This window comes from Oncorhynchus tshawytscha, linkage group LG33 (genome assembly GCF_018296145.1).
Source record: "Oncorhynchus tshawytscha isolate Ot180627B linkage group LG33, Otsh_v2.0, whole genome shotgun sequence".
NCBI classification, from domain to species: Eukaryota; Metazoa; Chordata; class Actinopteri; order Salmoniformes; family Salmonidae; genus Oncorhynchus; species Oncorhynchus tshawytscha.
The window spans coordinates 34510472-34537873 of NC_056461.1; the positions used below are offsets into that span (position 1 = coordinate 34510472).

The following is a 27402-nucleotide window of genomic DNA, read 5'->3' on the forward strand; positions in this document are numbered from 1 at the left end:
CTCTATATATGAGAGATTTCCCATGGTCCGGGAGTAAATCCTGTGCTGCCTGCTGGTCTTTGTCCACTAATATAGGTCTCCAGTCTCAGAGGCTGTGTGCCAGGCCCTGATTCAGAGACTACATCACATGATGGGCCTCAGGGCAAGGCTATGAAAAGATCCTAAGATGGAGGATGGAGGGATTGAGGATGAAAGAGGGGACCCCAGCTCTCTCTATCTCTCTATCCCTGTTGTGATTTCATAGTCGAACAAAGCATTTTGACATCAATAGCACAATTCCAGCACCAAATGGATCAGTAGCTCGCAGCCTGAGAAAAATGTGCTGTCATTTTGAAGGTTGCTCTTCATTGACTTTTACTAGTTTACATTGGAGGGAATTACTGTAATCTGTTGCTGTTTTCTCATCATCTTAATCTGTAGTGCACAGGGTTGACCCTAACCTTCACTTAACCACATTTATCCTCTCTGAGCCTTTCAGATGACTTTCCCATCTTCATGACTTTCCCTACATTCATCTGAGTCCCCTCTCCACATTACCTAAATAGGCCAATGTTCCTGATGATGTTGAAATCCCTAACTCGGGGGCTGCATTACTGCAAGCTACAGGTCTGGCTCACTGTTCTGTATGCTGCTTCTATTCCTACAGGGCCCACTATTTCCTATGCAGAGCATGCTCTTGTCAATCTCATTATATTACCCTGGTCCTGGTGCTCCAGGAGAGGGCTCCCTAAAGCCTGCAGCTGGAATAATAATGGAACAGAGCAGCAGAGAAAAACAAGAACCTCTGCTTCATATTATATTACTGCCCTAACCTGTTAGCTCCTTACTGGGCCCTACCCTAACCTGGCCCCTGCTCTAACCTGGTCCCTGCCCTAACCTGGTCCCTGCCCTAACCTGTTAGCTCCTTACTGGGCCCTGCCCTAACCTGGTCCCTGCCCTAACCTGGTCCCTGCCCTAACTGCTCCCTGCCCTAACTGCTCCCTGCCCTAACCTGTTAGCTCCTTACTGGTCCCTGCCCTAACCTGGTCCCTGCCCTAACCTGGTCCCTGCCCTAACTGCTCCCTGCCCTAACCTGTTAGCTCCTTACTGGGCCCTGCCCTAACCTGGTCCCTGCCCTAACTGCTCCCTGCCCTAACCTGTTAGCTCCTTACTGGGCCTGCCCTAACCTGGTCCCTGCCCTAACCTGGTCCCTGCCCTAACCTGGTCCCTGCCCTAACCTGCTCCCTGCCCTAACTGCTCCCTGCCCTAACCTGGTCCCTGCCCTAAACTGTTAGCTCCTTACTGGGCCCTGACCTAACCTGGCCCCTGCCCTAACCTGGTCCCTGCCCTAACCTGGTCCCTGCCCTAACCTGTAGGCTCCTTACTGGGCCCTGCCCTAACCTGGTCCCTGCCCTAACCTGCTCCCTGCCCTAACTGCTCCCTGCCCTAACTGCTCCCTGCCCTAACCTGGTCCCTGCCCTAACCTGGTCCCTGCCCTAACCTGTAGGCTCCTTACTGGCCCCTGCCCTAACCTGGCCCCTGCCCTAACCTGGTCCCTGCCCTAACCTGTAGGCTCCTTACTGGGCCCTGCCCTAACCTGGTCCCTGCCCTAACCTGGTCCCTGCCCTAACTGCTCCCTGCCCTAACCTGCTCCCTGCCCTAACCTGCTCCCTGCCCTAACCTGGTCCCTGCCCTAACCTGGTCCCTGCCCTAACCTGGTCCCTACCCTAACTGCTCCCTGCCCTAACCTGCTCCCTGCCCTAACCTGGTCCCTGCCCTAACCTGGTCCCTGTCCTAACCTGGTCCCTGCCCTAACCTGTTAGCTCCTTACTGGTCCCTGCCCTAACCTGGTCCCTGCCCTAACCTGGTCCCTGCCCTAACCTGTTAGCTCCTTACTGGGCCCTGCCCTAACATGGTCCCTGCCCTAACATGGTCCCTGCCCTAACATGGTCCCTGCCCTAACCTGGTCCCTGCCCTAACCTGGCCCCTGCCCTAACCTGGTCCCTGCCCTAACCTGTTAGCTCCTTACTGGTCCCTGCCCTAACCTGGTCCCTGCCCTAACCTGTTAGCTCCTTACTGGGCCCTGCCCTAACCTGGTCCCTGCCCTAACCTGGTCCCTACCCTAACCTGGTCCTTACCCTAACCTGGTCCCTGCCCTAACCTGTTAGCTCCTTACTGGGCCCTGCACTAACCTGGTCCCTGCCCTAACCAGGTCCCTGCCCTAACCAGGTCCCTGCCCTAACCTGGCCCCTGCCCTAACCTGGTCCCTGCCCTAACCTGTTACCTCCTTACTGGTCACTACCCTTACTGGGCACTACCCTTACTGGTCACTACCCTAACTGGGCACTACCCTTACTGGTCACTACCCTAACTGGCCCCCACCCTTACTGGGCACTACCCTTACTGCTCACTACCCTAACTGCTCCCTACCCTTACTGGGCACTACCCTCCTGGGCCCTACCCTTACTGGGCTCAACCCTTACTGGTCACTACCCTAACTGGTCACTATCCTAACTGGTCCCTACCCTTACTGGTCACTACCCTTACTGGGCACTACCCTTACTGGGTACTACCCTAACTGTTCCCTACCCTTACTGGGCACTACCCTTACTGCTCACTACCCTAACTGCACCCTACCCTTACTGGGCACTACCCTCCTGGGCCCTACCCTTACTGGGCACTACCCTAACTGTCCCCTACCCTTACTGGGCACTACCCTTACTGGTCCCTACCCTAACTGTTCCCTACCCTTACTGGGCACTGCACTTACTGTTCCCTACCCTAACTGTTCCCTACCCTAACTGGACCCTACCCTTACTGGGCACAACCCTTACTGGGCACTACCCTAACTGTTCCCTACCCTTACTGGGCACTACCCTTACTGCTCACTACCCTAACTGTTTCCTACCCTTACTGGGCACTACCCTAACTGGTCACTACCCTAACTGGTCCCTACCCTTACTGGGCACTACCCTTACTGGGCACTACCCTAACTGGACCCTACCCTAACTTATCACTACCCTTACTGGTCCCTACCCTTACTGGGCACTACCCTTACTGGGCACTACCCTAACTGGTCACTACCCTAACTGGTCACTACCCTAACTGGTCCCTACCCTTACAGGGCACTACACTTACTGGTTCCTACCCTTACTGGGCACTACCCTAACTGGACCCTACCCTAACTGGTCACTATCCTAACTGGTCACCATCCTAACTGGGCACTACCCTTACTGGTCACTACCCTTACTGGTCACTACCCTTACTGGGCACTACCCTTACTGGTCACTACCCTAACTGGTCACTACCCTTACTGGGCACTACCCTCCTGGGCCCTACCCTTACTGGGCTCAACCCTTACTGGTCACTACCCTAACTGGTCACTATCCTAACTGGTCCCTACCCTTACTGGTCACTACCCTTACTGGGCACTACCCTTACTGGGTACTACCCTAACTGTTCCCTACCCTTACTGGGCACTACCCTTACTGCTCACTACCCTAACTGCACCCTACCCTTACTGGGCACTACCCTCCTGGGCACTACCCTTACTGGGCACTACCCTTACTGGGCACTACCCTAACTGTTCCCTACCCTAACTGGTCCCAACCCTTACTGGGCACTACCCTAACTGGGCACTACCCTTACTGGGCACTACCCTTACTGCTCACTACCCTAACTGTTTCCTACCCTTACTGGGCACTACCCTAACTGGTCACTACCCTAACTGGTCCCTACCCTTACTGGGCACTACCCTTACTGGCCCCTACCCTTACTGGGCACTACCCTAACTGGACCCTACCCTAACTGTAGCCGAGGAGACATGCCTTGAACACACATTCTAAATCGCTGGCCCAAATGGCTCAAATATTGACATTTAGGACAAAGATGCCTGAGAGAATGTTTTGTGAAATGTAACAGACACCATAGTGTAATGGAACATAATGTAACCGACATCATAGTGTAATGGAACACAATGTAACAGACACCATAGTGTAATGGAACACAATGTAACAGACACCATAGTGTAATGGAACACAATGTAACATACACCACAGTGTAATGGAACACAATGTAACATACACCACAGTGTAATGGAACACAATGTAACAGACACCATAGTGTAATGGAACACAATGTAACAGACACCATAGTGTAATGGAACACAATGTAACAGACACCATAGTGTAATGGAACACAATGTAACAGACACCATAGTGTAATGGAACACAATGTAACAGACACCATAGTGTAATGGAACACAATGTAACAGACACCATAGTGTAATGGAACACAATGTAACAGGCACCATAGTGTAATGGAACACAATGTAACAGACACCATAGTGTAATGGAACACAATGTTACAGACGCCATAGTATAATGGAACACAATGTAACAGACACCATAGTGTAATGGAACACAATGTTACAGACGCCATAGTATAATGGAACACAATGTAACAGACGCCATAGTGTAATGGAACACAATGTAACAGACACCATAGTGTAATGGAACACAATGTAACATGCAGCATAGTGTAATGGAACACAATGTAACAGACACCGGAATTGTGAGCTATGTTCCTGAAACATGTAGTGTCATAAACATTGATTGATTTGAATGTCAGTGTTTCTATATCTGGGAGTGTCTGTCTGAACTGAGGCTGGGCTGAATCTCGGATTATCATGTTACACAGGCAGAATACTATAAATAGGCTACAAAATACAGTACAAACTGCAATAGTTCATGATGTTACATGAGAATATGTGTCAATCAGGGATGCAAGGGTTTCACTATGCTGAGGACTAGATATTCTGTTTACAGATGATGCCAGATGAAGTCAGATGTGTACTGGTGGATTTATCTCCTCCTATATGAATGTAAGTCGATGGGCTGCAGTCTATATACTGTAAACTTTCTTGTCAGTTTCTCTCCATCAGTTTGGCAGACAATTGGAACAGCATCTCAGCAAAGATGTTTAATCTACTTAGTGCCGAGCTTCTGTTGAATGTAGTAATTTAGATTTAAACATGGTTTTATAGCTAGATGTTTTCCAGTCTGTGAGTCTTGTGATTGGATTGTTTTTTCTTTGACTCACGGCAGATCTGAAACATTACACAGAGTAGTTTCTGAACACAGAGGCCTTCTTTCAAGAAAAAGATTAGGAACCAGAGAGTGAAACTATGACAGGAAATTGTAGGTTTATGTAGAGACAGATTATGGATATTGTGCCCCCCTGGAGCACAGAGAGAGCCCTTCTTGTGACCCATGGGGATTTAAACCCGCTGGATAGAGGCTGCTCATGCCTCTACTGACAGCAAACATTACACAGTGAGGGGGAGAGAGACAGCCGTTCAAAGGCTTTATCTTGTAGCGTCATGTTGAACTCCTGATGAAGTCTAAGGCAACTCATATGTGTTACAGCATTTGTACTCACGTTCAAAACCACTACCAACGTTCCTCATATTTCTTGATTCAGTTATTGAGATTGAAAATCCGTCTCTAAATGGGGGCTGGATGTTGATGGATTTTCATGGATGTTGTTGGATGTTGATGGATGTTGGATGTTGTTGGATGTTGATGGATGTTGGATGTTGATGGATGTTGATGTGTTGTCAGCCTGCAGTGTGCAGAGGGAGTTGTGGACCTGTAGGCAAGGCTCTCTTCTCCTTTTCCAGTTTGATCCTAAGAATCTCTTAGAAAATAAATTATTATAGCACCATGCTAAACTTCCCTCTCTCTTGTTTTTCTTTCTTCCTAGGAGATTGTGAGTGTCACTAAAGATGTCCGATAGAGTCGATATTGAAGAGAAACCGCCAGCCCCTCCCTTGAGAATGAACAGTAGTTCCCGAGACTCTACATCAGTGAATCACGGCTCCAAACCTCTCCCAATGGCTCCTGAAGAGAAGAACAAGAAGGTCCGCCTGCGCTCCATCTTCCCTGGAGGAGACAAGAGTAAGCAGACTGCTGCATATCACACTTTAATGTAGAACTAGAGTCCTGCATGAGCTTCTCCTGACCTCATGACCTAAACAGGAAAAACAAGGCCTGGAGTTGTTTTGGGTTTCCAGGAAAATTGTGTCCCTAGACATCACCACTGGCTCACGAGGTCCATTGACAACAAGGAACCCATTGATCAGTGATAGAGTAACATCACACCTTTATGAGGGTTAGGAGCCCTCTCTAAGTTATGCAATTTGAGAAAGGGGTATTGTATGTATATTTAGCTCCACCCTCGGCAAAGAGTGAAACAATCAGAGTTATATCAAAGTTGCTAGAGACATATAATCCGTGTAAAGACAATACTTGTTCTAAAAATATTTTTAATCTCTGCTCAGGAATAATACGACACTGATTCGAAAATGTATCTCTTTAAAATGTCGGTGTACTATGTATCAGAACTAGATCTGAATGTTCTTTTTGTTTTCTCCCATGCAGCGAACAAGAAGAAGGAGAAGGAGCGCCCTGAGATCTCCCTGCCCTCAGACTTTGAGCACACCATCCATGTTGGCTTTGATGCTGTTACAGGGGAGTTCACTGTACGTACATCTTTGACAGATCAACGTTCCAGTAAATATATTTCAGCGTTATACGGTACATCACAGACAAGGAAGGTGTACAGTGAAGGTTTCGAGTATACCCTTAAATGGCCCATATTACCACTGCGTGTTAAAAATAAACAAGACATGAACATTTGTGCCGTGGTAGCTATGAAGTCACAGAGTGGATCTGACCTCTGACCTATGACCTGCGACCTCTCTCAATCAGGGCATCCCAGAGCAGTGGGCGCGGCTCCTTCAGACCTCCAACATCACCAAGCTGGAGCAGAAGAAGAACCCTCAGGCCGTGCTGGACGTGCTCAAGTTCTACGACTCCAAAGAGACTGTCAACAACCAGAAATACATGAGCTTCACCCCCGGAGGTAACAACACACAAACACAGATGCTGCTGTCTGTGTTTCAGATCATCTCTCTGCCTTACATTTCTGAATAATTGAGTTAGCGAAAATATGCTGCTATGGTGAGCAAAGGCTTTGAATATTTATTGAAGAGTCTACAGTACATGCGGTCAGATCTCATAGCTACCACACACACTTTTCCATGTCTTGGTTATATTTAACTGTAGGTGTGTTGTCCTCTTGGTTATATTTAACGGTCAGTGTGTTGTCCTCTTGGTTATATTTAACTGTCAGTGTGTTGTCATCTTGGTTATATTTAACTGTGTCATCTTATTTATATTTAATTGTCGGTGTGTTGTCATCTTGGTTATATTTCATTGTCAGTGTGTTGTTCTTTTGGTTATATTTAACTGTCAGTGTGTTGTCATCTTGGTTATATTTAACTGTCAGTGTGTTGTCATCTTGGTTATATTTAACTGTGTCATCTTATTTATATTTAATTGTCAGTGTGTTGTCATCTTGGTTATATTTCATTGTCAGTGTGTTGTTCTTTTGGTTATATTTAACTGTCAGTGTGTTGTCATCTTGGTTATATTTAACTGTCAGTGTGTTGTCATCTTGGTTATATTTAACTATCAGTGTGTTGTCATCTTGGTTATGTTTAACTGTCAGTGTGTTGTCATCTTGGTTATATTTAACTGTCAGTGTGTTGTCATCTTGGTTATATTTAACTGTCATCTTATTTATATTTAAGTGTGTTGTCATCTTGGTTATATTTAATTGTCAGTGTGTTGTTCATTTTGGTTATATTTAACTGTCAGTGTGTTGTCATCTTGGTTATATTTAACTGTCAGTGTGTTGTCATCTTGGTTATATTTAACTGTGTCATCTTATTTATATTTAATTGTCAGTGTGTTGTCATCTTGGTTATATTTCATTGTCAGTGTGTTGTCATCTTGGTTATATTTAACTGTCAGTGTGTTGTCATCTTGGTTATATTTAACTGTCAGTGTGTTGTCATCTTGGTTATATTTAACTGTCAGTGTGTTGCTATCTTGGTTATGTTTATCTGTCAGTGTGTTGTCCTCTTGGTTATATATAACTGTCAGTGTGTTGTCCTCTTGGTTATATTTAACTGTCAGTGTGTTGTCATCTTGGTTATATTTAACTGTGTCATCTTATTTATATTTAATTGTCAGTGTGTTGTCATCTTGGTTATATTTCATTGTCAGTGTGTTGTTCTTTTGGTTATATTTAACTGTCAGTGTGTTGTCATCTTGGTTATATTTAACTGTCAGTGTGTTGTCATCTTGGTTATATTTAACTGTCAGTGTGTTGTCATCTTGGTTATATTTAACTGTCAGTGTGTTGTCATCTTGGTTATGTTTAACTGTCAGTGTGTTGTCATCTTGGTTATATTTAACTGTCAGTGTGTTGTCATCTTGGTTATATTTAACTGTCAGTGTGTTGTCATCTTGGTTATATTTAACTGTCAGTGTGTTGTCATCTTGGTTATATTTAACTGTCAGTGTGTTGTCCTCTTGGTTATATTTAACGGTCAGTGTGTTGTCCTCTTGGTTATATTTAACTGTCAGTGTGTTGTCATCTTGGTTATATTTAACTGTGTCATCTTATTTATATTTAATTGTCGGTGTGTTGTCATCTTGGTTATATTTCATTGTCAGTGTGTTGTTCTTTTGGTTATATTTAACTGTCAGTGTGTTGTCATCTTGGTTATATTTAACTGTCAGTGTGTTGTCATCTTGGTTATATTTAACTGTGTCATCTTATTTATATTTAATTGTCAGTGTGTTGTCCTCTTGGTTATATATAACTGTCAGTGTGTTGTCCTCTTGGTTATATATAACTGTCAGTGTGTTGTCATCTTGGTTATATTTAACTGTCAGTGTGTTGTCATCTTGGTTATGTTTAACTGTCAGTGTGTTGTCATCTTGGTTATGTTTAACTGTCAGTGTGTTGTCATCTTGGTTATATTTAACTGTCAGTGTGTTGTCATCTTGGTTATATTTCATTGTCAGTGTGTTGTTCTTTTGGTTTTATTTAATTGTCAGTGTGTTGTCATCTTGGTTATATTTAACTGTCAGTGTGTTGTCATCTTGGTTATATTTAACTGTCAGTGTGTTGCTATCTTGGTTATGTTTAACTGTCAGTGTGTTGTCATCTTGGTTATATTTAACTGTCAGTGTGTTGTCATCTTGGTTATATTTAACTGTCAGTGTGTTGTCATCTTGGTTATATTTAACTGTCAGTGTGTTGTCATCTTGGTTATATTTAACTGTCAGTGTGTTGTCATCTTGGTTATATTTAACTGTCAGTGTGTTGTCATCTTGGTTATATTTAACTGTCAGTGTGTTGTCATCTTGGTTATATTTAACTGTCAGTGTGTTGTCATCTTGGTTATGTTTAACTGTCAGTGTGTTGTCATCTTGGTTATGTTTATCTGTCAGTGTGTTGTCCTCTTGGTTATATATAACTGTCAGTGTGTTGTCCTCTTGGTTATATATAACTGTCAGTGTGTTGTCATCTTGGTTATATTTAACTGTGTCATCTTATTTATATTTAATTGTCAGTGTGTTGTCATCTTGGTTATATTTCATTGTCAGTGTGTTGTTCTTTTGGTTATATTTAACTGTCAGTGTGTTGTCATCTTGGTTATATTTAACTGTCAGTGTGTTGTCATCTTGGTTATATTTAACTGTCAGTGTGTTGCTATCTTGGTTATGTTTAACTGTCAGTGTGTTGTCATCTTGGTTATATTTAACTGTCAGTGTGTTGTCATCTTGGTTATATTTAACTGTCAGTGTGTTGTCATCTTGGTTATATTTAACTGTCAGTGTGTTGTCATCTTGGTTATATTTAACTGTCAGTGTGTTGTCCTCTTGGTTATATTTAACGGTCAGTGTGTTGTCCTCTTGGTTATATTTAACTGTCAGTGTGTTGTCATCTTGGTTATATTTAACTGTGTCATCTTATTTATATTTAATTGTCGGTGTGTTGTCATCTTGGTTATATTTCATTGTCAGTGTGTTGTTCTTTTGGTTATATTTAACTGTCAGTGTGTTGTCCTCTTGGTTATATTTAACTGTCAGTGTGTTGTCATCTTGGTTATATTTAACTGTGTCATCTTATTTATATTTAATTGTCGGTGTGTTGTCATCTTGGTTATATTTCATTGTCAGTGTGTTGTTCTTTTGGTTATATTTAACTGTCAGTGTGTTGTCATTTTGGTTATGTTTAACTCTCAGTGTGTTGTCATCTTGGTTATGTTTATCTGTCAGTGTGTTGTCCTCTTGGTTATATATAACTGTCAGTGTGTTGTCCTCTTGGTTATATATAACTGTCAGTGTGTTGTCATCTTGGTTATATTTAACTGTCAGTGTGTTGTCATCTTGGTTATGTTTAACTGTCAGTGTGTTGTCATCTTGGTTATGTTTAACTGTCAGTGTGTTGTCATCTTGGTTATATTTAACTGTCAGTGTGTTGTCATCTTGGTTATATTTCATTGTCAGTGTGTTGTTCTTTTGGTTATATTTAATTGTCAGTGTGTTGTCATCTTGGTTATATTTAACTGTCAGTGTGTTGTCATCTTGGTTATATTTAACTGTCAGTGTGTTGCTATCTTGGTTATGTTTAACTGTCAGTGTGTTGTCATCTTGGTTATATTTAACTGTCAGTGTGTTGTCATCTTGGTTATATTTAACTGTGTCATCTTATTTATATTTAATTGTCAGTGTGTTGTCATCTTGGTTATATTTAACTGTCAGTGTGTTGTCATCTTGGTTATATTTAACTGTCAGTGTGTTGTCATCTTGGTTATGTTTAACTGTCAGTGTGTTGTCATCTTGGTTATGTTTATTTGTCAGTGTGTTGTCCTCTTGGTTATATATAACTGTCAGTGTGTTGTCCTCTTGGTTATATATAACTGTCAGTGTGTTGTCATCTTGGTTATATTTAACTGTCAGTGTGTTGTCATCTTGGTTATATTTAACTGTCAGTGTTGTCATCTTGGTTATATTTAACTTGGTTATATTTAACTGTCAGTGTGTTGTCATCTTGGTTATATTTAACTGTCAGTGTGTTGTTCTTTTGGTTATATTTAACTGTCAGTGTGTTGTCATTTTGGTTATATTTAACTGTCAGTGTGTTGTCATCTTGGTTATATTTAACTGTCAGTGTGTTGTCATCTTGGTTATGTTTAACTGTCAGTGTGTTGTCATCTTGGTTATGTTTATTTGTCAGTGTGTTGTCCTCTTGGTTATATATAACTGTCAGTGTGTTGTCATTTTGGTTATATTTAACTGTCAGTGTGTTGTCATCTTGGTTATATTTAACTGTCAGTGTGTTGTCATCTTGGTTATATTTAACTGTCAGTGTGTTGTCATCTTGGTTATATTTAACTGTCAGTGTGTTGTCATCTTGGTTATATTTAACTGTCAGTGTGTTGTTCTTTTGGTTATATTTAACTGTCAGTGTGTTGTCATTTTGGTTATATTTAACTGTCAGTGTGTTGTCATCTTGGTTATATTTAACTGTCAGTGTTGTCATCTTGGTTATATTTAACTGTCAGTGTTGTCCTCTTGGTTATATTTAACTGTCAGTGTGTTGTCATCTTGGTTATATTTAACTGTCAGTGTGTTGTCATCTTGGTTATATTTAACTGTCAGTGTGTTGTTAATGTAAGAGAATGAGATGTCTGATTCCTTTCTCTTTCAGACAAGTCAGCACAGGGATACATAGCAGCCAACACTCTGGTAAGTGCTACTTAATTTCAAACATGTTCCTTTCCTCTTAACAACTCATTAGCATTTATTGAAAGAGAAACAAATATGAGCGTATACTCTGTGTAGTGCTCTCTCGTCAGCTGTAGTGTGCTCTGTAGTTTTAGTTAGCACTGTAAGCCAGACTGCGTGTTCTCGCTGGGTACATTAACATGACCTCATATGACTGTCTCAGAGTCTAACCGTCCCTTTTGGAAATCAGCCAAATGACTGTCTCTGGGCTGTGTCGCTGTCAGAGTAATGTTTCATCGGTGGACTGAGAGAGAAGACTCTTAGAGGTCGTGTGCAGAAGTCAACTGCATTCAGTCTTTCTGTCTGTTGGTACCTCTGGCTTGAGTGTGAAGAGTTGGCACACAGAGAGGCCTTTTCTCTATTAGGATTTTGTTATGTCTGGAGATGGCTGGTTTTCTCAGGCGTTGGCGCCGACCTGTTGACTCCCAGCACTCTGAAGGTTCTGTTGAAGTGTTGATAGAGCAGGTGACACACTTCTCAATAAGGAGCTGGTTAAGAACCAGGCAGTAGGTACCACACCTCTCAATAAGGAGCTGGTTCAGAACCAGGAAGTAGGTACAACTCCTCTCAATAAGGAGCTGGTTCAGAACCAGACAGTAGGTACCAATCCTCTCAATTAGGAGCTGGTTAAGAACCAGGCAGTAGGTGTCACTAATCTCAATAAAGAGCTGGTTCAGAACCAGGAAGTAGGTACCACTCCTCTCAATAAGGAGCTGGTTAAGGACCAGGCAGTAGGTACCACACCTCTCAATAAGGAGCTGCTTCAGAACCAGACAGTAGGTACCACTCCTCTCAAGGAGCTGGTTAAGGACCAGGCAGTAGGTACCACACATCTCAATAAGGAGCTGGTTCAGAACCAGACAGTAGGTACCACTCCTCTCAATAAGGAACTGGTTCAGGACCAGGCAGTAGGTACCACACCTCTCAATAAGGAGCTTGTTAAGAACCAGGCAGAAGGTACCACTCCTCTCAATAAGGAGCTGGTTCAGAACCAGGCAGTAGGTACCACTCCTCTCAATAAGGAGCTGGATCAGAACCAGACTGTAGGTACCACTCCTCTCAATAAGGAGCTGGATCAGAACCAGACTGTAGGTACCACTCCTCTCAATCGGTCAGCACTCTGATAACCTGTATGTATCAAATCAAAGTTTAGTTTTTGCTTGAACAGGATACAACAGGTCCTACAAACTCTTTCTCAACAATGTTCAAATACTCGGTCAGATATCAACAGATAGAAAGAAATTTTCAACAAATCTAAGAATAAATACTCGCAAGGAGTAAAACACACAAGAATGTACAGTGGTAGGTACCATATGATGGCATTAAGTCAATGTGCAGGATAACAGTGGTAGGTACCATATGATGGCATTAAGTCAATGTGCAGGATAACAGTGGTAGGTACCATATGATGGCATTAAGTCAATGTGCAGGGTAACAGTGGTAGGTACCATATGATGGCATTAAGTCAATGTGCAGGATAACAGTGGTAGGTACCATATGATGGCATTAAGTCAATGTGCAGGATAACAGTGGTAGGTACCATATGATGGCATTAAGTCAATGTGCAGGATAACAGTGGTAGGCACCATATGATGGCATTAAGTCAATGTGCAGGATAACAGTGGTAGGCACCATACGATGACATTAAGTCAGCGTGCAGGGTAACAGTGGTAGGCACCATACGATGGCATTAAGTCAATGTGCAGGGTAACATTGGTAGGTACCATACGATGGCATTAAGTCAATGTGCAGGGTAACAGTGGTAGGTACCATATGATGGCATTAAGTCAATGTGCAGGATAACAGTGGTAGGTACCATATGATGGCATTAAGTCAATGTGCAGGATAACAGTGGTAGGTACCATATGATGGCATTAAGTCAATGTGCAGGGTAACAGTGGTAGGTACCATACGATGGCATTAAGTCAATGTGCAGGATAACAGTGGTAGGTACCATACGATGACATTAAGTCAGCGTGCAGGGTAACAGTGGTAGGTACCATATGATGGCATTAAGTCAATGTGCAGGGTAACAGTGGTAGGTACCATATGATGGCATTAAGTCAATGTGCAGGGTAACAGTGGTAGGTACCATACGATGGCATTAAGTCAATGTGCAGGATAACAGTGGTAGGTACCATACTATGGCATTAAGTCAATGTGCAGTGTAACAGTGGTAGGTACCATATGATGGCATTAAGTCAATGTGCAGGGTAACAGTGGTAGGTACCATACGATGGCATTAAGTCAATGTGCAGGGTAACAGTGGTAGGTACCATATGATGGCATTAAGTCAATGTGCAGGGTAACAGTGGTAGGTACCATACGATGGCATTAAGTCAATGTGCAGTGTAACAGTGGTAGGCACCATACGATGGCATTAAGTCAATGTGCAGGGTAACATTGGTAGGTACCATACGATGGCATTAAGTCAATGTGCAGGGTAACAGTGGTAGGCACCATACGATGGCATTAAGTCAATGTGCAGGGTAACAGTGGTAGGTACCATACGATGGCATTAAGTCAAAGTGCAGTGTAACAGTGGTAGGTACCATACGATGGCATTAAGTCAATGTGCAGGATAACAGTGGTAGGTACCATACGATGGCATTAAGTCAATGTGCAGGGTAACAGTGGTAGGTACCATACGATGGCATTAAGTCAATGTGCAGGGAGAGTAGAGGACAGTGGTAGGTACCAACAGTGGTAGGTACCATACGATGGCATTAAGTCAATGTGCAGGGTAACAGTGGTAGGTACCATACGATGGCATTAAGTCAATGTGCAGGATAACAGTGGTAGGTACCATACGATGGCATTAAGTCAATGTGCAGGGTAACAGTGGTAGGTACCATACGATGGCATTAAGTCAATGTGCAGGGTAACAGTGGTAGGTACCATACGATGGCATTAAGTCAATGTGCAGGATAACAGTGGTAGGTCCCATACGATGGCATTAAGTCAGTGTGCAGAAACAAAATGTTCTGCCACTAATATCGCTAGTGATCACATTGCCATCTCTACGTCAGAAGCTAGGGCTGGTCATCAGCAGGAGGTCCGCAAAACATCATTTGTGTCTCATCACCAATGGAAATCTCTCCTCTGTGTATATGTGAGGATCCATTCATCTGTAGTGGTCCCCTGTCCTCTACTCTCCCCATCTCTCTGTAGTGGTCCCCTGTCCTCTACTCTCCCCATCTCTCTGTAGTGGTCCCCTGTCCTCTACTCTCCCCATCTCTCTGTAGTGGTCCCCTGTCCTCTACTCTCCCCATCTCTCTGTAGTGGTCCCCTGTCCTCTACTCTCCCCAATTCTCAATAGTCCATTGCTCTGTAACATTGTGTTGTTCTGTGTTCAGTAAATCCTTCCATTTTCAACCTTCACATTCAGAACCGACTGCTGTCGTCTGGGCCTCCTGTCAGCCTTAGAACATGCAGTGCATTATTTGACAAGGTAACTCCTCCATATTCCTTTCCACATACCGCTACATTGTCTGAAAACTAAATTGAACCTTTTTGAACTCCTAATGTTGTTGATGCTGGTTATGCCCAGATATGCAGGCTCTATTGGATGGACATGAACATGAGAGATATTAGAGACCGCTTCACTCTCTTTTAAGTGTAATGGCTTCTCTATTTCACCACTTGTCGTAAGCAGTTCCTTAAACAATTCCCAATGGCCCATGCTTAAAACTGTCAGGTCCGGGCGCTTGCCTAAGAGGGCTATTATGATCTTCAAAATCCTGCATGTCTGAACATGTGTTCTTCACTCCCTTCCTCACAGAGCCAATATGTCCCTGCTTTAGATCTGACCGCATGGCCCAGTAGAAACCTGTTAGCTTGCGCTGCTCATCATTAGCCAGCTAGCCTCTCATCTCCACTGCCTTCTTCGGCTCTGTCTGTGCTGTGAATCTGGGGCTGTCTTCAGATTACTGACCCCTATTATCCCTTGTGGTACCGCTTAAACCAAATCAACTTCCACTGCTAAGCAAAGAGCTGCTGGCTTGGCACCAATAGCTCGCAGCTAATCACCAATACTGCTCTGCTGTGCTGTTTAGGGTATGTTTTACCATCTACGGTACATGTTTAGGGATGGATGAAATCTGTCCCACTGTACAGTCCAAGTGGTCACCCGGATGGTGCTGTTTATGATGGAGTACAGAGTGACTGGCTTTGCATATAACTCAGATCCACCATCAGAATGGGTGTGTGACTTACTGCATTGTACGGCTGTTTTAGTGGCTGTGGTTGGAGTTGGAGTGTTGGGTCAGGGGTTGTTTTGCTTGTTTGGCTCTCCAGGTCCAACTGTATGCTGTCAAATTCTGTTCTATGAGTTGTCACTGAAACACATCACGACATAGAATGTTAGCCATGTTCTAGCTGCTTGTCTCACATCGGTCATGGATCTATACCTCAGCCCGTATGATCAGAAGCCATTCTAGTACTGTAGCTTTCTTGTCCAAGGCCCGTATCCACAAAGGGTCTCAAAGTAGCAGTGCTGATCTAGGGTCAGTTTGGCCTTTTAGATCATTCTAAATCATATTATATGGACAGATCCTAGATTTGTGGATATGGGCCCAGGTTTAATCAAGTGGATCATGTTGGATAACTATATTCCTGATTACACTGTGGAATAAATGTAATATTGATGTTTTACCGTATCTTATTTCACAGCTGAGCACCCTGTTGTAATGCTATGGTCTTAGGAGGTGTCTATTGTCAGCATGGACGTGCCTTATTACATGGGACATTAGGAGTCCCTGGAAAAACCGTTTACAGTAATGCAGGTGACGCAGCTGTCCCAGCGTTTCAGATTGTCACTGTCCAATGTACTACAGACCTCCTCACTGACACCTTGTTTTACACCTCAGGGTGCAAAGACATCCACAGACCCCCCTATAGCACCCCCTGTGTCAGAGGAGGAGGAGGAGGAAGAGGAGGAGGAGGAGGAGGATGATGACGATGAGCCACCACCCGTCATCGCACCTCGACCTGAGCACACTAAATCTGTGAGTCACCCTGAGGTTATGAACAATGACTTAACACAATGTTACAGATCTAAGACTCGGAAGGCTTACAGACTAATCACCTCAATAACTCAACTCAGTACAGAGTTGTACAGTATGCTTGTTGTCATGCTCCTCTCTGACTGTGTCCTGCTCCTCCCTGACTGTGACTGTGTCCTGCGCCTCTCCTGACAGATCTACACCCGCTCTGTCATCGAGCCCTTGGCGCCTCCCACCCCTGTGAAGGAGGTCACAACCCCGCCAGAGTCCCAGATCCAGCCGGAGAACACGTCCAGCACTCTGTACCGCCACACCGATCGGCAGAGGAAGAAGTCCAAGATGACAGACGAGGAGATTCTGGAGCGACTTAGTATGTTGTCTCTCTGTGGATCTATGGAGCATGGAGAGTTTCATAGAGATTGTGCTGTGACTGTACTGTGATGTGTCCAGACCTCTCATCTATAAACCCATCCTACCGCAGTGATTAGTGTGGGCTGCTCACTAAGCCACAGATTACAGCCTTAGGACGACCAAGCGCCCCTCTAGAGTCAGAGTACTGCTCTCTCTGCAGTGTCCTCTCTGCAGTGTCCTCTCTGCAGTGTCCTCTCTGCAGTTTCTGCATTTGCCCCTGTCCAAAACATCAGCAGTGCTCTACTGTGCAGGACAACCTCCCAGCATGCAGCAGCGTATTCGGCTTCAATACGAGGCCCCACAGCAGGCGACATCCCTGAATGTCGTGGGCAGAGGAGCGTGTGTGTAATGCAGGGATGCCCTCTCCATGGCCGTGCTGTGTGTGTGTGTGTGTGTGTGTGTGTGTGTGTGTGTGTGTGTGTGTGTGCATGCCTCAGTCTGACCTAGAGACACTCTCCACTAATCACCTCTCTCTGTCTTCCCAGGAAGCATTGTGAGTGTGGGGGACCCCAAAAAGAAGTACACACGCTTTGAGAAAATAGGACAAGGGTAAGTCCACTTTCAATCCAAATCCACTAGCTACTTACTGCCTTTTATTGGAACAAAGTAGTCTTTGGTAGTCAGCCCAACTGAGAGAAAGAAAGACAACGCCTCACTCAGGAGTGACCAGAGACAGAGATGAGAAAAAGAAAGAGGTTGAAGGGTCTGAGAGAGAAGTAGAAAGGAACTTTATTCAGACATGGCTGTGGGCCAGATGAGCTCAGCCTGCTCTCTCTCTCTCTCTCTCTCTCTCTCTCTCTCTCTTATTCTCTCTCCCACTCTTTCTCCCTCCTTCTCACTCTCTCTCTCTCTCTCTCTGATTCTCTCTCCCACTCTTTCTCCCTCCTCTCTCTCTCTGATTCTCTCTCCCACTCTTTCTTCCTCCTCTCTCTCTCTCTCTGATTCTCTCTCCCACTCTTTCTTCCTCCTCTCTCTCTTTCTCTCTCTCTCTCCGATTCTCTCTCTCTCTCTCTCTCTCACGGTGATTCTATATCTCTCTCTGATTCTCACTCACTCACTCACTCACTCACTCACTCACTCACTCACTCACTCACTCACTCACTCACTCACTCACTCACTCACTCACTCTCTCTCTGTCTGATTCTCTTTCTCACCCTCCTTCTGACTCTCCATTTCTGATTCTATCTCTGATTCTCTCTCTCTCTCTCACTCTCTCTCACCCTCCTCCGCTCGCTCTCTCTCGCTCTCTCTGGGAGAGCTGGGGTGAGCTTAGCCCTGACATCACCACTCCCTCCACCTCAGACCTGAACACAACAACAGCAGCAGCCACCTTCCTCCAGCACTGTCTGCTTAGCTTAACACACCACTAAGGGCTCCCCTGATCAATGTGGGCTGGTAACGACAGACAATCTGCACACACACTGTCTATAAATGAAAACAGCTGTGCACAAGGATATGAACACTAAACTGTGGTTTCTCACAGACCTCTCTGATTAAACCCACAGGGAAATGTTACCTGAGGATGAGAGCAGTTAACAAATCCTGAGCTCAGTGGCCTTAGCCACCTCACACTCCATCCCCTCTGTAGATCACATGAGAAGCTTCCTGATGAGTCAGTGATCAGTGTGGATTGGTTCCACAGCTACCTAACAACAGCTTTACCTGTCTGGCTGCAGCGCATCAGTGGCTGGTCGGGATACGCTGCAGGAACCCTCATTCATTATTCATACACACTCACAATACAATACAATGGTGGAGCCTGACGGTCTCAGAGAAGGAGGGAGAATAAAGAAGAGAGATGGCAAGGAGAACAGAGTGAGGGAGAGATGTGAGAGAGATGTGTGACCTGACTAAATCTCGGGAGCGTGACATGAAAAATGAGACTTCCACTTCATTCTGTATAAGGTCAATCTGCAAGACCTCATAATCGAAATGAAGCCATTCTGCTGCAGAAAAACAGACTGTCATCAAAAAGACTTCTGGGGTGTTATGAGAATGGGAAGGTTTAGTGATGGATACAGGGAAGACAAGGGTTACTGGTAAAGTTAATGCAGTGGAAACTAGGCTAAAGGTCAGGGTGTAGAACCAAACAGTAAACCAGACTCCTGGCAGGGGACTCTGTCTGTTCCTGGTTACAGCATTCACCATGGGTCTGTGTTATGTTCCTGGTTACAGCATTCACCATGGGTCTGTGTTATGTTCCTGGTTACAGCATTCACCATGGGTCTGTGTTATGTTCCTGGTTACAGCATTCACCATGGGTCTGTGTTATGTTCCTGGTTACAGCATTCACCATGGGTCTGTGTTATATTCCTGGTTACAGCATTCACCATCGGTCTGTGTTACATTCCTGGTTACAGCATTCACCATCGGTCTGTGTTATATTCCTGGTTACAGCATTCACCATGGGTCTGTGTTATATTCCTGGTTACAGCATTCACCATGGGTCTGTGTTATGTTCCTGGTTACAGCATTCACCATGGGTCTGTGTTATGTCCCTGGTTACAGCATTCACCATGGGTCTGTGTTACATTCCTGGTTACAGCATTCACCATCGGTCTGTGTTATATTCCTGGTTACAGCATTCACCATGGGTCTGTGTTACGTTGCTGGTTATAGCATTCACCATCGGTCTGTGTTATATTCCTGGTTACAGCATTCACCATGGGTCTGTGTTATATTCCTGGTTACAGCATTCACCATGGGTCTGTGTTACATTCCTGGTTACAGCATTCACCATGGGTCTGTGTTATATTCCTGGTTACAACATTCACCATGGGTCTGTGTTACATTCCTGGTTACAGCATTCACCACCGGTCTGTGTTACATTCCTGGTTACAGCATTCACCATCGGTCTGTGTTATATTCCTGGTTACAGCATTCACCATGGGTCTGTGTTATGTTGCTGGTTACAGCATTCACCATGGGTCTGTGTTATATTCCTGGTTACAGCATTCACCATGGGTCTGTGTTATGTTCCTGGTTACAGCATTCACCATGGGTCTGTGTTATGTTCCTGGTTACAGCATTCACCATGGGTCTGTGTTATATTCCTGGTTACAGCATTCACCATCGGTCTGTGTTACATTCCTGGTTACAGCATTCACCATGGGTCTGTGTTATATTCCTGGTTACAGCATTCACCATGGGTCTGTGTTATGTTCCTGGTTACAGCATTCACCATGGGTCTGTGTTATATTCCTGGTTACAGCATTCACCATCGGTCTGTGTTACATTCCTGGTTACAGCATTCACCATCGGTCTGTGTTATATTCCTGGTTACAGCATTCACCATCGGTCTGTGTTATATTCCTGGTTACAGCATTCACCATGGGTCTGTGTTATATTCCTGGTTACAGCATTCACCATGGGTCTGTGTTATATTCCTGGTTACAGCATTCACCATGGGTCTGTGTTGTATTCCTGGTTACAGCATTCACCATGGGTCTGTGTTATGTCCCTGGTTACAGCATTCACCATGGGTCTGTGTTATGTTCCTGTTTACAGCATTCACCATGGGTCTGTGTTGTATTCCTGTTTACAGCATTCACCATGGGTCTGTGTTATATTCCTGGTTACAGCATTCACCATGGGTCTGTGTTATATTCCTGGTTACAGCATTCACCATGAGTCTGTGTTACATTCCTGGTTACAGCATTCACCATGGGTCTGTGTTATGTTCCTGGTTACAGCATTCACCATGGGTCTGTGTTATGTTCCTGGTTACAGCATTCACCACGGGTCTGTGTTATATTCCTGGTTACAGCATTCACCATGGGTCTGTGTTATATTCCTGGTTACAGCATTCACCATGGGTCTGTGTTATATTCCTGGTTACAGCATTCACCATGGGTCTGTGTTGTATTCCTGGTTACAGCATTCACCATGGGTCTGTGTTATGTCCCTGGTTACAGCATTCACCATGGGTCTGTGTTATGTTCCTGGTTACAGCATTCACCATGGGTCTGTGTTATGTTCCTGGTTACAGCATTCACCATGGGTCTGTGTTATATTCCTGGTTACAGCATTCACCATGGGTCTGTGTTATGTTCCTGGTTACAGCATTCACCATGGGTCTGTGTTATGTTCCTGGTTACAGCATTCACCATGGGTCTGTGTTATGTTCCTGGTTACAGCATTCACCATGGGTCTGTGTTATGTCCCTGGTTACAGCATTCACCGTGGGTCTGTGTTATGTCCCTGGTTACAGCATTCACCGTGGGTCTGTGTTATGTTCCTGGTTACAGCATTCACCATGGGTCTGTGTTATGTCCCTGGTTACAGCATTCACCATGGGTCTGTGTTATGTCCCTTGGAGCTCATACAAAAATGAAAGCATCATAAAAACAAAGAGACGTTCAGTCAGGTATAAACCTGACGCTGCCCCAGGATGAACCCGGGGGGGACTGTGGTGTCTTGCCTAAAGGCAGATTGCAAGGTGGTTGAATACAGAATCATGTCTCTGCCCTCTAGCATTCAGAGGTGTAAAATGTCAGGGCAGAGGGAGGGACAGGTTACTGTACCCCAGCCAAGCTTTTTTTATTTTTACATTGTAGTCATTTAGCAGGCGCTCTCATCCAGAGCATTAAGTACCTTGCTCAAGGGCACATTTTCAGGTTTTTCACCTAGTCAGCTTGGGGATTCAAACCAGCAACCTTTCAGTTACTGACACAATGCTCTTAACCACTAGGCAACCTGCCTTCAATTTACTGTAATCTGTGTGTGTCTGATTAAAATGATGCTCAGGGTACTGTAGAGGAACTATCAGATCTGTGATTCCACTGGAGCCCCAACACCCCAGTGGCACAGGGATCACACTAACACACCATTTACAGGACATATACTGTACATGGTACAGAACAGACACCTTGCAAGAAATCATATTGTACATGTTAAAAAGGGTACTTCAAACACACTGTACACTTGGTGGGTTCATATGCCAGTCATGAACTGTATGCATTTGGTACTGTACACACAAGTCATACACTAAACACATCACAGAGTGGTGAGCACCCCACACACTCTCCAAAGGTAACTTAGACACACCACACACTCACAGCAGAATTAGCTCGTGACATTCTCCACATATGCAAGTGATATAATGTGCACATTATCGACTGTAGGGTCTTAAATCATGCAAGACATTTATAGATATCAGAGATGAAAGGTCATCTTATTGACAGGGTAATTACTCTTATTAGTTATTACTGACCAAGGGACACTAGAGCTGCCTTTTCCAACGGCCAATGGTCAATGCTGCCCCCTGGTGGCCAAATGAAATGGTACTTGATCATTTATGAGAGGAAGCCAAAGAACTGCTTGTATTCAAATACATTCTGTAATTGTTTCTTTGAGGGAGATTCTTGTGTGAATAAAAAAAATTGGCAAATGTCCTCCAGGCTCTTGAGAGTTGGCATAATGCTAATATTATGGAGATAGGTACCGTGGAGAGACATTGGAAGGAGCAAACAAGGAGCAAACAAGAAAGGCCTTTCACTGTACTTGTGGACATGACAACAAAAACTAGAAACTTGAAACTTTGAGAGCTTGGGTGATCTGTCCTAACTCCTTGCATGAGGATTTGTTTCTATGTGGAACTAATGCGTTATTCTCTTGTTTCCTCAGGGCATCTGGCACTGTGTACACAGCCATTGACATTGCCACTGGCCAGGAGGTAAACTAACTTGACGACCACAGTCACTTCAGAAAATCATCCACATCTACGCGTCTATCTGTCACCCTAGTGATTAGCCTTCTCTTCTGGCACATTAACTGTGTAATCTGTCAGAGCACTGAAGACACCATGTGGTGTCCTGTTTATGGTTGTTCCTCTGTCAGGTGGCCATTAAGCAGATGAACCTCCAACAGCAGCCTAAGAAGGAGCTGATCATCAACGAGATCCTGGTGATGAGGGAAAACAAAAACCCCAACATAGTCAACTACCTGGACAGGTGAGGCTCACACATACTGTGGTTGCTGATGGGGAGAACCACAGGTTTAGCAGCTACTGTAAATATGCAATGACGATACGGAATATCTCTCTTCTCTGTCTGTAGTTACCTGGTAGGGACTAGTATACTTCATCTCTCTCTCCCCTGTCTGTAGTTACCTGGTAGGGACTTTTATACTTCATCTCTCTCTCCCCTGTCTGTAGTTACCTGGTAGGGACTAGTATACTTCATCTCTCTCTCCTCTGTCTGTAGTTACCTGGTAGGGACTAGTATACTTCATCTCTCTCTCCTCTGTCTGTAGTTACCTGGTAGGGACTAGTATACTTCATCTCTCTCTCCCCTGTCTGTAGTTACCTGGTAGGGACTAGTATACTTCATCTCTCTCTCCTCTGTCTGTAGTTACCTGGTAGGGACTAGTATACTTCATCTCTCTCTCCTCTGTCTGTAGTTACCTGGTAGGGACTAGTACACTTCATCTCTCTCTCCTCTGTCTGTAGTTACCTGGTAGGGACTAGTATACTTCATCTCTCTCCTCTGTCTGTAGTTACCTGGTAGGGACTAGTATACTTCATCTCTCTCCTCTGTCTGTAGTTACCTGGTAGGGACTAGTATACTTCATCTCTCTCTCCTCTGTTTGTAGTTACCTGGTAGGGACTAGTATACTTCAGCTCTCTCTCCCCTGTCTGTAGTTACCTGGTAGGGACTAGTATACTTCATCTCTCTCTCCTCTGTCTGTAGTTACCTGGTAGGGACTAGTATACTTCATCTCTCTCTCCTCTGTCTGTAGTTACCTGGTAGGGACTAGTACACTTCATCTCTCTCTCCTCTGTCTGTAGTTACCTGGTAGGGACTAGTATACTTCATCTCTCTCCTCTGTCTGTAGTTACCTGGTAGGGACTAGTATACTTCATCTCTCTCTCCTCTGTTTGTAGTTACCTGGTAGGGGATGAGCTATGGGTGGTGATGGAATACCTGGCTGGAGGTTCACTGACTGACGTGGTGACTGAGACCTGCATGGACGAGGGCCAGATCGCTGCAGTCTGCAGAGAAGTAAGACATTTTATGAGCCCTACATTAGACATTTAATGAGCCCCACATTAGAATTTTTATGAGACCTACATTAGACATTTAATGAGCCCTACATTAGACATTTAATGAGCCCTACATTAGACATTTAATGAGCCCTACATTAGACATTTAATGAGCCCTACATTAGACATTTAATGAGCCCTACATTAGACATTTAATGAGCCCTACATTAGACATTTAATGAGCCCTACATTAGGCATTTAATGAGCCCTACATTAGACATTTAATGAGCCCTACATTAGAAATTTTGTGAGACCTACATTAGACATTTAATGAGCCCTACATTAGACATTTTATGAGCCCTACATTAAACATTTTATGAGCCCTATATTAGACATTTAATGAGCCCTACATTAAACATTTTATGAGCCCTACATTAAACATTTTATGAGCCCTATATTAGACATTATATGAGACCTACATTAGACATTTAATGAGCCCTACATTAGACATTTAATGAGCCCTACATTAGACATTTAATATTTAATGAGCCCTACATTAAACATTTTATGAGCCCTACATTAGACATTATATGAGACCTACATTAGACATTTAATGAGCCCTACATTAAACATTTAATGAGCCCTACATTAGACATTATATGAGACCTACATTAGACATTATATGAGACCTACATTAGACATTATATGAGACCTACATTAGACATTTAATGAGCCCTACATTAGACATTTAATGAGCCCTACATTAGACATTTAATGAGCCCTACATTAGACATTTAATGAGCCCTACATTAGACATTTAATGAGCCCTACATTAGACATTTAATGAGCCCTACATTAGACATTTTATGAGCCCTACATTAGACATTTTATGAGCCCTACATTAGAAATTTTGTGAGACCTACATTAGACATTTAATGAGCCCTACATTAGACAATTTATGAGCCCTACATTAAACATTTTATGAGCCCTACATTAAACATTTTATGAGCCCTATATTAGACTTTTAATGAGCCCTACATTAGACATTTAATCAGCCCTATATTAAAATTTTTATGAGCCCTACATTTGACATTTTATGAGCCCTACATTAGACATTTTATGAGCCCTAAATTAGACATTTTATGAGCCCTAAATTAGACATTAAATGACCCCTACAATAGACATTTAATGAGCCCTACATTAGACATTTTATGAGCTCTACATTAGACATTTTATGAGCCCTACATTAGACATTTAATGAGCCCTACATTAGATATTTTATGAGCCCTACATTAGACATTTAATGAGCCCTACATTAGACATTTTATGAGCTCTACATTAGACATTTTATGAGCCCTACATTAGACATTTAATGAGCCATACATTAGACATTTTATGAGCTCTACATTAGACATTTTATGAGCCCTACGTTAGACATTTAATGAGCCCTACATTAGACATTTAATGAGCCCTATATTAAACATTTTATGATCCCTACATTAGACATTTTATGAGCCCAAGCCAAAAAAGACTAAATAATTGTGGCATTAGGCTACTGCACATTATGCACGACAGAAAACATAAAAGCCAATGGCTGTAGCTAGCTATACTCAGCAAAAAAAGAAATGTCCCTTTTTCAGGACCATGACTTTCAAAGATAATTAGTAAAAATCCAAATAACTTCACAAATCTTCATTGTAAAGGGTTTAAACACTTTTTCCCATGCTTGTTCAATGAACCATAAACAATTAATGAACATGCACCTGTGGAACGGTCGTTAAGACACTAACAGCTTACAGACGGTAGGCAATTAAGGTCACAGTTATGAAAACTTAGGACACCAAAGAGGCCTTTCTACTGACTCTGGAAAAACTCCAAAAGAAAGATGCACAGGATCCCTGCTCATCTGCATGAATGTGCCTTAGGCATGCTGCAAGGAGGCATGAGGACTGCAAATGTGGCCAGGGCAATAAATTGCAATGTCCGTACTGTGAGATGTCTAAGACAGCGCTACAGGGAGACAGGACGGACAGCAGATCGACCTCACAGTGGCAGACCACGTGTAACAACACCTGCACAGGATCGGTACATCCGAACATCACACCTGCGAGACAGGTACAGGATGGCAACAACAACTGCCCGAGTTACACCAGGAATGCACAATCCCTCCATCAGTGCTCAGACTGTCCACAATAGGCTGAGAGAGGCTAGACTGAGGGCTTGTAGGCCTGTTGTAAAGCAGGTCCTCACCAGACATCCCCGGCAACAACGTTGCCTATGGGCACAAACCCGCCATCGCTGGACCAGGCAGGACGGGCAAGAAGTGCTCTTCATTGACAAGTCACGGTTTTGTCTCAGCAGGGGTGATGGATGTCGAAGGAATGAGCATTACACAGAGGCCTGTACTCTGGAGCGGGATCAATTTGGAGGTGGAGGGTCCGTCATGGTCTGGGGCGGTGTGTCACAGCATCATCGGACTGAGCTTGTTGTCATTGCAGGCAATCTCAACGCTGTGCGTTACAGGGAAGTCATCCTCCTCCCTCATGTGGTACCCTTCCTGCAGGCTCATCCTGACATGACCCTCCAGCATGACAAGGCCACCAGCCATACTGTTCATTCTGTGTGTGATTTCCTGCAAGACAGGAATGTCAGTGTTCTGCCACGGCCAGTGAAGAGCCTGGATCTCAATCCCATTGAACACGTCTGGGACCTGTTGAATCGGAGGGTGAGGGCGAGAGCCATTCCCCCCAGAAATGTCAGGGAACTTGCAGGTGCCTTGGTAGAAGAGTAGGGTAACATCGCACAGCAAGAACAGGCAAATCTGGTGCAGTCCATGAGGAGGAGAAGCACTGCAGTACTTAATGCAGCTGGTGGCCACACCAGGTACTGACTGTTACTGTTGATTATGTCCTCCCCCTTTGTTCAGGGACACATTATTCCATGTCTGTGGAACATGTTCAGTTTATGTCTCCGTTGTTCACATGTTAAGTCTGCTGAAAATGAACACAGTTGACAGTAAGAGGACGTTTCTTTTTTTTGCTGAGTTTAAATGCTCCTGGGTGAATGAATGAAACTAGATCCAGTAGGCGTATCGTTTTGAGTGTGGACTCTTACTGTACTGTATTGTATTATTCTGTATTATATGGATTGGAATTATGCGTATCATTCAAACCATGATAAAGCAGAAGAGAACATGTGATTCATGTGATTCATGCGGCCTACAAAGTTACAAGTATAGGCTAGCGAATTTGATTTTAATTTTGAAATATAATAGGGCCTATTTGTATGATTAGTAGGCTGACCCATTGAAGTCAGA

The 27402-nt window shown here is 43.9% G+C and overlaps 1 protein-coding gene across 2 annotated transcripts in view; it reads left to right on the plus strand.

Annotated features, from left to right (window-relative positions):
- LOC112231277 (serine/threonine-protein kinase PAK 3-like) overlaps positions 1–27402 on the plus strand; it is a 126728-nt gene that overhangs the window by 76608 nt on the left and 22718 nt on the right. The window contains exons 2-12 of one of the 2 annotated variants that reach the window (XM_042311081.1): positions 5743–5936; positions 6420–6520; positions 6750–6903; positions 11614–11651; positions 15079–15141; positions 16559–16696; positions 16889–17063; positions 17590–17653; positions 22730–22778; positions 22943–23055; positions 23988–24105. In XM_042311081.1, coding sequence (XP_042167015.1) covers positions 5765–5936; positions 6420–6520; positions 6750–6903; positions 11614–11651; positions 15079–15141; positions 16559–16696; positions 16889–17063; positions 17590–17653; positions 22730–22778; positions 22943–23055; positions 23988–24105 — 1185 coding nt within the window. In that variant the 5' untranslated portion in view covers positions 5743–5764. The remainder of the gene's footprint in view (positions 1–5742; positions 5937–6419; positions 6521–6749; positions 6904–11613; positions 11652–15078; positions 15142–16558; positions 16697–16888; positions 17064–17589; positions 17654–22729; positions 22779–22942; positions 23056–23987; positions 24106–27402) is intronic. The other variant, XM_042311082.1, reaches the window with a different exon arrangement.